This window comes from Hakea prostrata, chromosome 5 (assembly GCF_041222555.1).
Source record: "Hakea prostrata isolate BN-2017 chromosome 5, UWA_Hpros_2, whole genome shotgun sequence".
Taxonomy (NCBI): domain Eukaryota; kingdom Viridiplantae; phylum Streptophyta; class Magnoliopsida; order Proteales; family Proteaceae; genus Hakea; species Hakea prostrata.
Genome location: NC_142604.1, coordinates 29469461 through 29484478, shown reverse-complemented (window position 1 = coordinate 29484478; position 15018 = coordinate 29469461). Strand labels below are relative to the sequence as shown.

Here is a 15018-nt window from a genome sequence, read left to right as displayed (position 1 = left end):
CCCAATTACCAAACGGAGAACCCAAGATGCCGGGAAGGCTGAGGGAGAGGGATTTGAGACCCACCCAAAGGAGTATGATGCTATGACTTAAAGCTTGATTGCCAATAGAGACCAGCATATTTAGAGTTAGAAGCATACTTGCATACATTGTTTCATCTCATTGCATTTATTTTGCCTTAGATTGTGTGTGAAGATGTTTATTGTGATTGGACTACTTGTTAAGTTCTTTTTGAACTTAGACTTCGGGGGACATGTTTTTTTAGATGCTTTTACAGGATCGGAAAAGAACTCGTGCTACGGTACGGAGGACCCTTCCTTACTTGGTGTAGCTCCTAAATCAATGAAAAAGGTTATGACCAATGTGTGACCAAAACACACGTTTGGACTACACTGACGGCTCCTATTGACAGCAACCAGCATCGTCTTATTTGCCTATGGGATCGTGAGCTAGAAGCTGACCCGAACTTAGAAGAGCACAACCCTTACGGTGAAGAAGGTGAAGACTGAAGAAGAAGAAGAGCCGACAGAAGATTTTAACTACTTTACTTTGTTCTTCTAGATTTATATTTTAATTCTAATAGCTTTAGACTTTGCTTTAGATTTCGATCTACCTTCCGCTTTTGTTTGTGGGGTATATTTCCATTATACTCTACAGTTATCTTTTGATTAGTACCTTATTATATGCACTTTGATGTTCTTTTGTGATCCTTCTGAGATCATTTCTTGATTTTTATTATTAAATTACTTGAATACAATGATTTTGTTCTTGCTTTTGATTATGTTATTTTTGCTAAGTGGATATGATCGTTCATAAACTTGATCTTCGAGGCTATGGATCACACCTTCTGGTATTCCAGATAAGGTACCGGCTGGAGGGATGTGACAAAGCTATTATCCATGATTTTAACTTGGTATTAATCCCTACTTTAATCTCATCTATTAACACAATGTCATCAGCAAAAAGCATACACCAAGGAACATCGTCTTGAATGTCTTTGATTGATTCATCCGCTAAAGTGCAAATAGATATGGTTTAAAGTTAATCATTGATGTAATCCAATTGTAATTGGGAATTAATTACTTTATCCCCCCCCCCCCCACTATTTTTATACTTATCATAGAACCATCATACATATCCTTAGGTCCACGTATTTACTTGCAACCCTTCTTTTCTCTAGCACTTGTCAAATTAACACTTTAGGAACTCTATCATAAGTTTTTTCTAGGTAATTAATACCATATGAATGTCTTTCCTACACTCTCTATACGTTTCCATAACTCTTCTAATTAGATAAACAGCCTCTGTCGTAGATCTTGCCAGCATAAACCCAAATTAGTTTTCTGTAATTGAGGTTAAATGTCTCAAACGGGTTTTAATTACTCTCTCCCATAATTCCGTAGTATGGCTTATCAATTTAATGTCTCTATAGTTATTACAGCTTTAAATATCTCATTTATTTTTGTAAATTGGAACCACGATGCTTCTCTTCCAATCATCTGGCATTTTCCCTGTGTTCATAATCTTATTAAACAACTTAGTCAACCAAGCTAGCTCATGGGTTTCTAAACTCTTCCATACTTCTCTTGGGATTTCATTAAGACCTTGTGTCTTCCCTAGTTTCATCATCCTTAGTATCTTTTACTTTAGACATCGAAATTCTCCATGTATATGTTCAAAAATTGATGCCTTGGTGTATGTTGTAATCGTCCGAATCACAAATACTAGAAGTGTGCTCGTTTAATAGACTAGAGAAATAGATTTCCCATCTCTTCTTAATGTCCTCCTTACATACTAGTACTTTACCATCTTCACTTTTAATACGTCTAACATGATCAAGATTTCTACTCTTCCTATCCTTTATTTTAGCTATCTTATAAATAGATTTTTCCCCTTCTTTAGAGCCCAACTTAATAACTCTTCATAGTTCTTTTCCTTTGTTTGTCTTGCAATTTTCTTAGCTTCATTTTTAGTCAACCTATGCCATTGCAGATCATCAACATCCTTAGTCATTTATCATGACTTAAAACTAATTTTTTTATTCCTAATAGTCACTTGAACCTCACTATCCCACCACCAAGTCTCTCTACATGAATGGAGCTTTCCTTTAGATTCACCTAGAATATCTTTAACCACATTCTTGATACACGAAACTATCTCATTCCACATGGCATTAGTGTCTCCTTCAGAATCTCACTTTTCTTGTTTGACTATTTCATTGGCAAAGGATTGCAAACACTCTCCTATCAATTTTCACCATCTTATCCTAGGGTAGTTAACCTTGCGCCTTCAGGTTATCCATGTAAAATACACAAATGAAATATCAAAAATAAATGTAAGTAACTTGTATATTAGAGAACATGCCCACCCCTAAGATATGTCTAAACCATAAGAACATATGTAACAACAGCATTAAGCATCATCTAGCAGCACAAGCAGCTCCTCAACCTCTAAGTTGCCCGCCTCCTCAGGCAAGGGGCATCTCTTATACCACCACTCTCAATAACTATAGCCACATCCAAAGAAAGATTTCCCAAGTAATGAATTCCACTAAACTCGTGAAGAAAAACAATCACATTCATAATGCATGCGACGTGATCCTCTTTGCCATCCATATACAATTGTTACTACAAGTATCTAAATATTGTATCATGATTTAAAATATATACCAATCCTCTTGGGCCATACTCAATCCACCTCTAGTCCACTGGATCTAGAAACTCCTAAATTGTTGGAAAAGCCTTGGTTATAGAGCATAGGCCTACCCCATACCAAATATCCACTGAACTAAAATGATTTTCACCATCTCCACTCCAAAATAGGGTGGATAAAGATATAATATGGTTCATCTCCAACCATACTTGACTCAACAGCCCACGTCTACTCAGCCAATGGCCATGTCATATTTTCTTCAATGTTCAGAATTTTTTGTGACAAGGAAAGTCATCATCCTCAGTGGTTCTCTGTAGATTGTTTCCGACAGAGCATGAATGAACAAAAAACTATTGGAAGATACATAAGGTTTTTCCTTAGGTATCAATTTTATTCCAGGTTTTCAATTTTTTCACAATTATTTCACTAATAAAAGCACACTGATAAACAGAATAATCTATAAAGTTATTTAAAGTAACATACTTTTAAAAGCATGTACGAGACTCCATAAATACATAACCAGGTTTCAAAATATAATCCAACAAAGAAAAACAGAAAGGACACATGCATCAATGCATATGCATATGCACAAGCTCATTCTAAGATATCATCTCGCAGGTTTTGACAACTCAAGATTGTGGTTTTCTTCCAATCCCTAGAATAGAACCTTTTCATCGCACGGTACCATGAGGGGAAAAGCAGCCTGATCTGTGAATTATTTAAGACCAAAAAGCAGCCTGATCTGTGAATGATTTAAGACTTGCTATGCAAACTTATATTGCAACCTTTTTTTATTAGTTTCTGAAGAGCTGCCTTAGCTTCTTCCAATGTTTCCACAGCATGCCCCTCTTCGAAAGAAATCCTCTGAATATTGAACTGAAATAGCAGAACAGAGACAAATTAGATGTGTACATAAAAATGGATAACTACTGGCATAACTCTCATTTGATTAGTCGACCACAAAGACACATAAGCATGACATGAGATTATCAATTTCCCAATTTTAAATTTGCAACCTGAACAGCAACCCAATCCCCCCATACAGGGAAAGGTGGAAACAGAAATTGAAGAGGCATGATGTTACAGCAATGATAAATTCAACTTGAATGATACAGTTTCATGTTTTAAGTCTACACAGGAGATACAAATTGGCCTCCATTTTATTGATGAGCTTAAGCTGGATCTAAACACTGGTGCCCCTGGATTGCTCGAGAAAGCAGACCATACTCTGAAGCACGATGATTCATTGGTTGGGACTGGAAAATTTTCTGTTAAATCAATGATATATGCTGTTTAAGAATTCTGTAAGACTGTAATAATGAAACAGGTCAACTGGATCATATACATAAGAATTAAAGGGGTATTTGTGTTCTGTTATTATTTCTTTCTGAAGTAGCAATTGTTATCTGTCACTCTATTATGCCTGTTTTCCCCTTTACCAGCCTATTCCTTTTTCCACAATTTTTCTGACAGGTTTCTACAGCTGACAAGGGGTACAGTTTTAAGCCATGGCAGCTGTCTAACTCTCCTCTAACAGTTAAGTTTTTCCCCATACAGACAAGGACTAAAAAATTGTGTCGGATAACTTCAACTCTGAAAGCGCCCAAGGGGACAACCCAATTCAAATTGGGTCACATGATTATGATTGGCCAGAACCTTGACACAGCGAAAATCAAATGGATGATTAAGGTCATATTCATTCAGTTCCACTTAAATTTTCACATTTCGTCCAAAATCCTCTATTTTCTCAATTTCTGTACGTATGGCCTATCCAACAAAATTCTGTTCAACCAGAGGGTCCAGCATTTGCAGCTAGAACTGTAAGACCACTGCAAGATGTTGCAGAGTGTAACTGAATTGGAAAAGTGAACAAGGAACTGGAAAGTACTTCAATAGACTAGGCCCAGAAAGAAATGAAAAGAGGCTGCCAGTCCAATGTGATGCAACAACAAAGCATTTATTTGCGGATGATAGAAAAGAAAGAGTTACCTGTGCTCCTTGTCGGACCCGAATATCGGTGCCCTTGCTATCTACTGATATGAAAGCTGCATCATCAACTTCATTTTCTCTGGACAAAAGTTCTCTAAGTGGCTTTGAGAACATTGCATTGAGTTCCTAGATTAACAAAGAATAAATAAATAAATAATAAACCACAAATTAAAATATTTAAGAATAATTTCAAGTTGGGGTTACTTGCATCACTTTCCAGAATTAAACAAAAGGAAGCCAAAGAGATTACAGAAAGAGAATATACTGTTTGCAAGAACAACTATGATCCCTATAACTCACCTTTAGATTTTGCTCTCCTCCATCAGCCGCAATCTTATCAGGTTTGAGGGTTTCATATTCCTTGACATCTACCCAAGCAACAGTGCCAAAACCTCCAATGAAATATATATCACTGGTGACAATGAGAAGGAAAAATTAAGCCCATGTTTGCTGATCGCTAAAACAAAATACATCAAGCAACTAAAGAGTAACCTAGCAAAGACCATGAACAGCTATAAAGGCAGTTTGCCGACTCTCAAGATAGTAAGTATAATTAAACTTGCATTGTTAGATTCATCCTGAATCAATAGTTCATATACATAGCAATCAACCAAACTAACAGTGAATTTGAGAAGTGCATCAATAACAATAAAGAAGAAAAAAGCACAAATTTTTAGGCCTGAGCCCCCACAAAAACTCAACTCAGCACTATCCAAACTAAACAGAGTCAGCCACAAGAATCAAAAAATTATTATTCACTGAAAATTCAAAAGTTGGATGCAACTTAAAAAAAAACCAAAAAAGATAAGAAAAAGAAAAAGGAACTGCCAAACATTTGGCAAAGGCACTGACATAGAAATATGAATTGGGTCCTCAGCAATTCGCAACACCATCATCAAAACAAGGTAATGCAAGAGTCAACCTCAAACTGGAGAAACCTATGGGAGATCGATTGCAACCAGGATCAATACAATAATAAAGACAATATATAAGAACTAGAACTACATTTTGGCTTCTTTTTTTCCCCCCTTATTATAAACATCAAGGAAAAAAATGTAAAAGGACAAGAACAGATGGGGATCCAGAAAGATAGATAAAAGAAAAAAAGGAGGGGGGTGTTTAAAGGAATGGGCTATCTAATCCTGGGCCTCGCAACCACCACTATCTTAGCTGTTGAGCATGGATTACCCAATAAGCAATGTCTTACAAATTATTCATCCAAAAAATTACCGTAGCATAGAAAATTTAATTTCTCAAAAAGGCAAATTTTCTATTGCATTGAAATGGCCTATCTATAGCTTGGCTAAAGCTTCTTCACAAGGAATAGAAACTCCCTAAATTGAAGACAAACTAATAACCAAGTAACTAGTGTCAATAGACTCTTACTAAAAATAGAAGCTAACTAGAATCAGAAACTAGTAGGTTTTATAATTCAGCCACATGCATAAGAAACTAAACTAGAAATTACCAAAAGTAAAACCAAATAAAGCTTCTAAATCTCCCAGGGGATACAATGATCTAATCTTTGGCCCCCCAAATCATCTAAGAATATTTTCACTTATGGTCAAATATAGTGCTGTGACACCATTCAAATGAACGATAATGTGAACAGTGTATTTTGGCCTCTTCTTGGCCTCACTTGAAGACCAGCTAGGCTGATTGGGCTGGCTTGGTCCAGCACCTGATCCACTTCATTCTAATTCCGTGATTTTCTTCTGTCCAGCCTTCAATTCTACCTCAACTCTCCCATCCCAGAAAAAATTTGGCACAAAATTTTGAAAATTGAGGGACTGATCATCATGTTCTGGATATCTGTCTATAGCCTGCTGTAATCAAATGGGCATGGAAGGTGATCTTCAAGGTACTTTTGAGGAATAACAAATTCCACATGTCCTACACCTTCAAGTGTGTCCTCTGGATCGCAAGTTGGCCTCCTCCACGTCAGATTTGGGCTCACTTCATTGGCTTCATTGTGAGCTTGCAAGGATTGCATGCTAAGTAGAGCAAGGGTTTTATAACATGTTTCCTTCTACTAATAAGCTTTTGAGGATGTCTATTCTCTTCCCTTGCTGGTGGTTTCTCCACTATGGTCTTAAAGAATTGTTGAGGCTTTGCTTGGACAGCAAATAATCTTGCTTTCGTGGCTGCTATGCTGGAAATTTTTTTTTGATTTTTAGTACCTCCCACCAAAACGTTGTTGTCATAGATCCATAGTCTTTCTAGCAACACATCAGTCAAACCCATGCAGTGGGTACCGCATCACATGATGCATCTTCACAGCCGGAAAGCTATAAAGGGACATAACACCTTTGGTTGACCTCCAACATTAAGTAAAGATACTTTGTAGGGCAGTAGGTATTGTTCAAGCTTCAGTTGTTCACCAATGATAAATGCTTGAGAGAATTTTCACACAACTCTCACTGTCAATATGTCCTTGGTGCAACCAAGGATAACAGAGGAAAACTTTAACGTAGTCAACAACTGAAAACATCGGGGACTCAAAAGATGTTAGAGCTTCCATATCTCTGGAACACAAGCAGAAACATCAACTACAATCTGAATTAGCAGAGGATATAGTCCTCTGATCAGTTTATGTTTCTGTGTCATCTAGAGCACAGATGTAGGTGTCAAGGTGATTCCGTCCAGGCTCCTACATCTTTGCCAGTTTTTCCCACCACTTCCTTGGACTCCCTTGGAGCCATGACAAATATGTGTGAGGTTCCTCTCCAACATTTTGCACTGAATATCACAATCCCACTTGAAAGAATGAATCAAAATGAATCTTGACTTGCTAATTCAGTAATTCAGTAGATTATTGGGAAAGGAAAAACACAAAACAATATCTCACCAAGAAAAGGCAGTATCATATGACTTTCACGCTGTAATTTATTGACAAACAAACCTTATATTCTGCATCCTGAAGTAGTAGAAGTTGCCCCATTGTTGTGAAGCTCCCTGTTGGTGCTTTGCTACGTACTGTTTATGAGCCCATTCCTAGCAATATAATCAAGAATATGAATAAAACCTTTAGAAATATTCTTAATGCCTCAATCGAAAATTTTCAATCTTCCTTGCAAATCATAAAAGTTCAATTATTTGGTGCTCCAATCACAAATAACAGATTATACACAATATCAATATCAGTCTGATTAGACACAAGCAACCATACATCCAACCCCACCCACACTAAAAAGGAAGGGGGAAAAAAGATTCAATAACATTCCTAATTCTGCCATAATATTAGGCTTATTAATTGTGTCAAACTAGTCAGCTGTAACATCAAACCAAGAGGATTACAATTAGAACCAACTTGTGCATCTTGAATTCAATGTTATAAAACCAGATATATGTGGCATCCTGAAGTCAATTCCATACAACCATACATATGCATGGTTAGGGAAAAATTGGAAAGTAACTTAACTTAGCAGTTACCAATAATAAACAAATTTCCAATTAAATGATTCGAGGGGAACGTACCTGTTGATGGTCAGGAAGAGGAAAGACATCACCAAATATTGTTACCCTTGCATTTGATAGTCCACTCCATCCAGGAATCTAGAAACCGTCAATCAATAAATCACAGAACTGATACTACAGAAAATAGAAATGAGCAAAAATTTACAGCACTAACCTGCACAACAAGTGTGCACCTGGGATCTGCCAAAAGATTCCTCGTATGGATAGCCAACGGAGAAAATGAAAAGATTGGATCTGAATAAGAAAATGAAAACGTAATATGAGCACATAATTGAAAAGGAACCCAGAAGGTTGTCACCAGGCAGTGAATTGTGACTCGAACCTTTCTTCTTCTAAGCCTCCAAGCAAACACTTCTTAAAATTGACAACAGATATTTGGTATCACATGACTGATATAAGGTTTCAACAAAATATTACAAAACCAACTGAAATATGGCAGATTCCCTTAGACATCCAAATTTCCAAGTCAGATATGTAGCAATCTAGACATTGGAATTTACTCAAACTTGGAGGAATCATTGTCCCCTAGTAGGCTTACATTCCACCAAGTTACAGCACCATCCAAATCCTCTAGACCCATTAACTATAGGAGTACTACCAGGACTCAGCCTCCTAGCAAATTTAGGATTCTCAAACCAGCCATCAGATTTGGCCACTTTTCAAACTGTAACATCGCATACCCCTTGTAGTTTTATTTAAATCCAACCATTGGAAATACCCAATATACTCCTATACAACCTAGTTTGAGACTCTGGGTTTTGGGCTGATTTTTTTGATAATCTTGGAAGTGTGCTGCCTTGATGAGACTCTCCAATCGAGGCTGTTCCATGTTATCTTATCCTTCTTAAAGCCAGTAAAACACAAGTGCACCAGATCGTCATTGGCATCATAAAACTCTTAAACAGCTCCCTTTGAAATTGGAACTACTGGTTTATCTATGAGCCAGGTCAGTCATGTGGCCCTTGTCTGGCTTCCCAGCTCAAAGCTACATTACACCTGTCCTACTTAAAGTCAAATTCTAAGTCATACATAACATACGGGGATTCATTATGTAAGGCCATCAATAGGCCCCATTCAAAAGAATTGAACACAGTTCAGATTATTTGGTATTTACTCTCAGCTTTGAGTGTTTTCATGTGTGTTTTGCTCCTGCAACTTCTAGTTTTGTTCAATCCGGTCACAGAAAGTTCAAGATTGAAGAAAAATAGGCGAAGACAATCCAGGATTCTTCCTGTGGCAGAACCCCAAGCATCTACAAGGCTCTTCCAGGCTGTCCCTTCTTTTAATCCCCTTTAATTTAACCATTTTATTCCACAATCCTAGGTTTGTTCACTGCTTTCCCTCCATGACCAAAAAACTCATAACTTCCTAACCCTCCCTAAAGATTCACTCAAAATTCATACATAGATCACACACCTTGCGCCCTCCCCCCCCCCCCCCCAAAAAAAAAAAAAAACTGATCAACTTACAGTCAACTCTGACCAGCCCTCCATTGTTGCAATGCTTAATTTGATACCCTCTTTTTCACCCTCCAAAAACCCAAAAAAAAAACCCATATTTTCAAATCATCCACCTAAATCTCTTCAAACTTTAGGACAATCATCATCATGGTAAACCTTAGGTTCGATCTAATTTCCATGGATCCTGAACCCAGTTGCCAACCCATCTAAATCAGTTTAGATATCCCCTTTTCTCCCAATTTAGCTTAAAACCTTACATAATCGATTTGACACCAAGCCTAAGCAACCCATACAAGTTCTTCAAGCTTCTATACAAAAACCAACTCCACCATTAGTCCCACAAATAATCCCAACATAGCCTTTATCACAAAATCTTACCCATGGCATAACATAACCAAGGAACAAATTTTGATCAAAACTGAAGTTTCGACACAGAGAAAATGCGAGATTTTCAGGTTTCGACCGAAATTTCAATCGAAATCAATGACTTTTTTTCCCTAAAGTTTCAAACTTCAATTTCAAGCCTTATATGGACTCAAAATGATATTGATTCTTGCATCCTACCTATTTAAAGCATAATAAATATATAATGGAGCAGTTTACCAAAAAAACCATTGAAAATGTAACATTCAAGTATATATGAGAACCACCGAAAATATTACCAAGTACAAGTCCGCCTAATACGTATCACATTCATCACTTTGAAGTTCATACATGAGTGTATACATGTGTATTTTAGGAATATACATATTTTAGAAAATAATTTTAAATAGAGAAAAAAAAAAGTAGCAATATGCAAAAATTAATTTCAACTTCACATAATCATAGATCAACACAAAAAAGAAACTGTGATGCTTTTTGAATGTACTTTTGAAACTCCTAATGCTCCTTCTCCGACGACCTCTGCTCCTTCTCCGGTAACCTTGTCTCTTCTCCGACGACCATTCTCCCCTCCTCTCTTTGTTGTCCCTTGATGGATCCCTCTCCTCCTTCCCCCGCCCCCCCCTGACCCTCCATTGCCATCCCCCCCTCCACCACCCTGAACCAGAACCCCCTCACCTCTGCTAACCATCCTTTGCCATCTCCAACTCCCCAAGCTCCTTCCCAATCCTTGTTGTTTGCCTGGAACACCCTCTTCCATCCCTCCACCCCTGACCGCATTCTCTCTTTCATTCCTTCTTCTTCTTCTTCTCCTTCTGGCTCCCCTGTCCCTCTGGTTCATTGCCCTCCTTTGCTACCTCTCCTAAGATTCTCCGCTGGAAACTTGCTGTTCTGGGTCAGTTTCTGGGTTCCTGCCCCCCTTTGGGTATTATCAAAGCCTCCCTTGCTAAACAATGGAACGCGCTTGGCTCCCTGGAATCTTTTGTTATTGATAAAGGGATTTTGCTCTTCAAATTCTCTTTTGCTGCTTGTCACTCCAAAGCCATTGAGGGTTCCTCATGGTATGTTGGGAAATCACCAATTTTCATCAAGCCTTGGGAACCCTCTATGCCTCTCCGCCGGGATGATTTCAACTCTCTCCCCCTGTGGCCCAACCTCCCTGGACTTCCCCTGGAGTTCTGGAGCCGCGATTGCCTTAGCCGTATCATATCTGCGTAGGGTCGCCCTATTCGATCGGACCTGAAAACTTTCAGGTTGGAGCATCTCTCTTATGCTAGTATTTGTGTTGACGTTCCTGCCTCAAAGCCCCTGCCTCCTTGTATCTCTATCGTCGACGACTCTGGCAAGCACCTCAATCAAATTATCATGTACGACTGGGTTCCTTCGCGATGCCACCTCTGTCAAACTTTTGGCCATGAAACCCATTCATGCTCGGCTGCTCTTGCCCCTGTCGCCGTTGCTCCTGCCACGTCTTCTGCCGCCCCTTTACCTGCTGTTTCGACGAACACCGCTGCTACTAATCAATCTTCTCGGAAGATCCTGCTGCCCACCACTGCTGATGATGGCCGTCTGAACTATGCTATCTTGCCGACACCTCCGTTAGTTGAACTGATGTCTCCCCTGGAATCAGTTGTTCCTCACAAATTGATTGACCGTTTGGAACTTATCACTATTGATGCTACCACTGCTACTTTGCCGCCGGCAACTTCTCTCGCCGGAAATGTTTATTGAAGGAAAAAGAATAAAAAGAAGATCCACCGTACGACTGCCTTGCTGCTGAAGACTACTCCTTCTGAGCCTATTGTGCTTGTATTTGCCTCTGCCATGTCGGATCACACCTTGATCGACGATTCGCCAACGGCTGCTCCCCTAAAGCCTGTTTACCCTGGGTCTCCGACTGTACTGGCGCCTGCGACTGTTTCCCAGGTATGTTTTCCTTCTCATGATAGCCTTGAATCTGTCGCGAACCATGTCCCTCTACATCCTACCCCTTTGAGAAGTTCTTCCTCTTCTTTGACCCGTGCCTCTCTGTAACCTATCGCCAGACCTTCACCTTCTCTTAGCCCCTCTCTCCTTCCACCGCCTCACCTTTTATCTAGAATCACGATATCTACCTTGTCTGGGCCCTCTTTGTTTGGCCCAAAGGCCATCTCACCTCCCTCTCTTGGTCCTCTGAACATTTCAGGCTCTGGCCCGCTTATTAAGACCAACCCCTTTAAACCCATTACCCGAAGATACCTTGGCCCAAAACCAAAAAGCCCACCTAACCCACTCCCTCTAACTAAACCTTCTAAACAAAACCCTCCAACTAAGCCTACAAACCCTGACCCATTATCCCCCCTTTAACCGGCCCATCTCTCCCCTCTAGTTCTAACCATTGCCCAACTGATGTTGTAGCTTCGGCTGCTACTTCCCCTCTCTCTACCGAACCCTTCTCCACCCCCAAACTATCATCCCCTGGCTCTGTTTCAACCATTGATCCTGATATATTTGAATCTCCCTCCCCCCTTAGTTCTTCCCTGTGTGAGACGTCCCCTTTTCTTTCAGTGGATATTCAATCATGCATATCTAGTAGGCAAGATGACTCCCCACCCCCATGCAACATCAACACTGCCAACCCCCATGTGTATTTAAATGACTGACATCATTATATGGAATGTAAGGGGTCTTATTTCCCTTTATTTTTTGCATTACTTGAAACCCATGTTCATAGTGACAATGCCCGTCAGATTGCCAACTCCATTGCCCCCTCTTGGTCTTTCCTCTCCAACTCCTCCCACTCTTCTAATGGTCGTATTTGGGTCCTATGGGACTCTTCAAAATTCCAACCCACTCTTCTCTTCTCTTCCTCTCAAATCTTACATTTCCACATCTTACATTTCCACATTTCCTCTACCTCTTTCCCCTCTTTCTATATGTGCATTGTCTATGGCTTCAACCGTCCTTCTGATAGAGTCTCCCTTTGGTTTGATCTCCATTCTATCTCTTCTTCCCTGGTGGATCAACCTTGGGGTATTGGGGTTGACTTCAACATTGTTCATTTCTCGAACGAACGAATTGGAGGTAACCCCCCTGACCCCTTAGCTGTTGATGCTTTCAATTCTTGGATTGATGATGTGGGTGTTTCCAATCTCCGTTGGAGTGGCCACCATCTCACTTGGCAAAATTGAAGATCTGGTAATGCCCGTATTGCTTCCAAGCTTGACAGGTTCCTCGTCAATGACCCTTGGCTTTCCCATTTCCCCTCTTCTTATGCCCTTTTCTCCCCTCCCCCTCCTGTCGGATCATTCTCCTTGCCATCTTAATCTCCTTGATCATCCGTCTTTTGGCCCCAAACCATTCAAATTCTTTGATATGTGGACCTCCAACCCATCATTTCTTCCCACTGTCTCCAATGCTTGATCCCAGCCCACCCACTGCTACTCTCTCCCTCTTGTAGCTTTTGCTCGTAAGCTTCGTAATACAAAAGAGGCTCTTCGTTCCTGGAATTTTTCTTCTTTTGGTAACATCTCATCTAGAGTCTCCTCTTGTCGTGCTGATCTCTCCAGAGTTCAATCCCTCCTCCAAGCTAATCCCTTTAGCCTTTCTTTGGCTGAGGAAGAGAAATCTCTTTCCTTGCTCCTCTCTTCGCTCTCTTCTCATGAGGAAAGCTTTCTCTGCCAAAAATCTCAAATCAAGTGGCTTAAGCTGGGAGATGCTAATACAGCTTACTTTCACCGCTCTCTCAAAGCTCGCCACAATTTCAATAACCTTCCTTGCCTTCTCTCTCATGGGGGTGTCTGGATTTATGACCCTCCTAGAATCAAAGAGGAAGTTGTCTCTTTCTTTTCGAATCTCCTTTCCCCCTCCTCTATCCCTCATCACCCTCCCCTTAACCCCTCCATCCTTAACAAATTCATCGACCCATCCCTCTCGTCTTCCCTTTGCTCTATCCCCTCCCCCGCAGAAATCCGTGCTGCCATCCATTCCCATAAAGCTAATAGAGCCCCTGGCCCAAATGGCTTCAGTATGGGACTTTTTCTAGCTACCTGGGACTTCATTGAAGTTGATCTCATTCATGCCATTCGTAGCTTTTTCCTTAATCCTTCCCAGCTCTCATCTATCAATAATACATTTCTCTGTCTCATCCCCAAAAAGCTGGGTGCCTCCTCCCTTTCGGACTTCCGTCCAATTTCTCTCTGTAACCTCCTCTATAAATTCATCGCCAAGGTCTTGGCCAATCGATTAAAGTCTATCATTCCCTCTCTTGTGAGTCCTAACCAATCCGCTTTCATTGCTGGCTGCAGCATTTTTGACAATATCCTCCTCTGTGCTGAGATTATTTGAGGTTTTGACAGATCTGCCCATTCTCCTGCTGCCCTCATGAAAGTTAATCTCCACAAAGCTTTTGACTCTATCCGTTGGGACTTTATTAGTGAAGTTCTATCGGCTATGGGTTTCCCCCTCCCTTCATCCATTGGATTGAGACCCGCATCTCCACCCCCCCCCCCCATTTCTCTATAATCACTAATGGCTCCCTTGCGGGTTTCTTTGCTTCTCGAGTCGGGATCCGTCAAGGATGTCCCCTCTCTCCTTATCTTTTCACCTTAGGCCTTGAGGTTCTTTCCCACCTCCTTCAATCCAAAACTGATCAAATGCTCATCTCTCCGATTCCTAAGTGTTGATCCTTGAAACTCACCCACTTGGCCTTCGCGGATGATCTCATGATTTTCTTTAAGGCTGACCATTCCTCTATCTCATCTATCCCGTCCCACTCTCTCTCTCTCTCTCTTTAAATCTCTCTCCGGTCTCAAAGTCAATTTTGAGAAGTCTACTATCTTTCTCTCGGTATCCCCGCACTCTACCCGTGCCTCCCTCCTCCTTCTAACGGGTTTTCTCTTGGCTCCTTCCCCGTCACCTATCTTGGCCTCCCCCTCATCCTTGGTAGGCTAACTCGTCATCACTGCTCCCCTATGCTTGACCATATTTGGAAAAAGCTCTAACTCTGGAAGAGTAAGCTTCTTTCTTTTGCTGGGAGAGTGGTGCTCATCCGCTCTGTCCTTCAATCCTCCTATCTTTATT

General features: G+C 40.3%; 1 protein-coding gene across 2 annotated transcripts in view; it reads right to left on the bottom strand.

Moving 5' to 3' along the window:
* Window positions 1-2853: 2853 nt before the first annotated feature.
* Window positions 2854-15018, bottom strand: part of LOC149015793 (uncharacterized) — a 32160-nt gene continuing 19995 nt past the window's right edge. The window contains exons 4-9 of one of the 2 annotated variants that reach the window (XM_089155655.1): window positions 8271-8350; window positions 8117-8194; window positions 7542-7633; window positions 4940-5051; window positions 4640-4765; window positions 2854-3526 (exon numbers count right to left, since the gene is read on the bottom strand). In XM_089155655.1, coding sequence (XP_089011781.1) covers window positions 3404-3526; window positions 4640-4765; window positions 4940-5051; window positions 7542-7633; window positions 8117-8194; window positions 8271-8350 — 611 coding nt within the window. In that variant the 3' untranslated portion in view covers window positions 2854-3403. The remainder of the gene's footprint in view (window positions 3527-4639; window positions 4766-4939; window positions 5052-7541; window positions 7634-8116; window positions 8195-8270; window positions 8351-15018) is intronic. The other variant, XM_089155656.1, reaches the window with a different exon arrangement.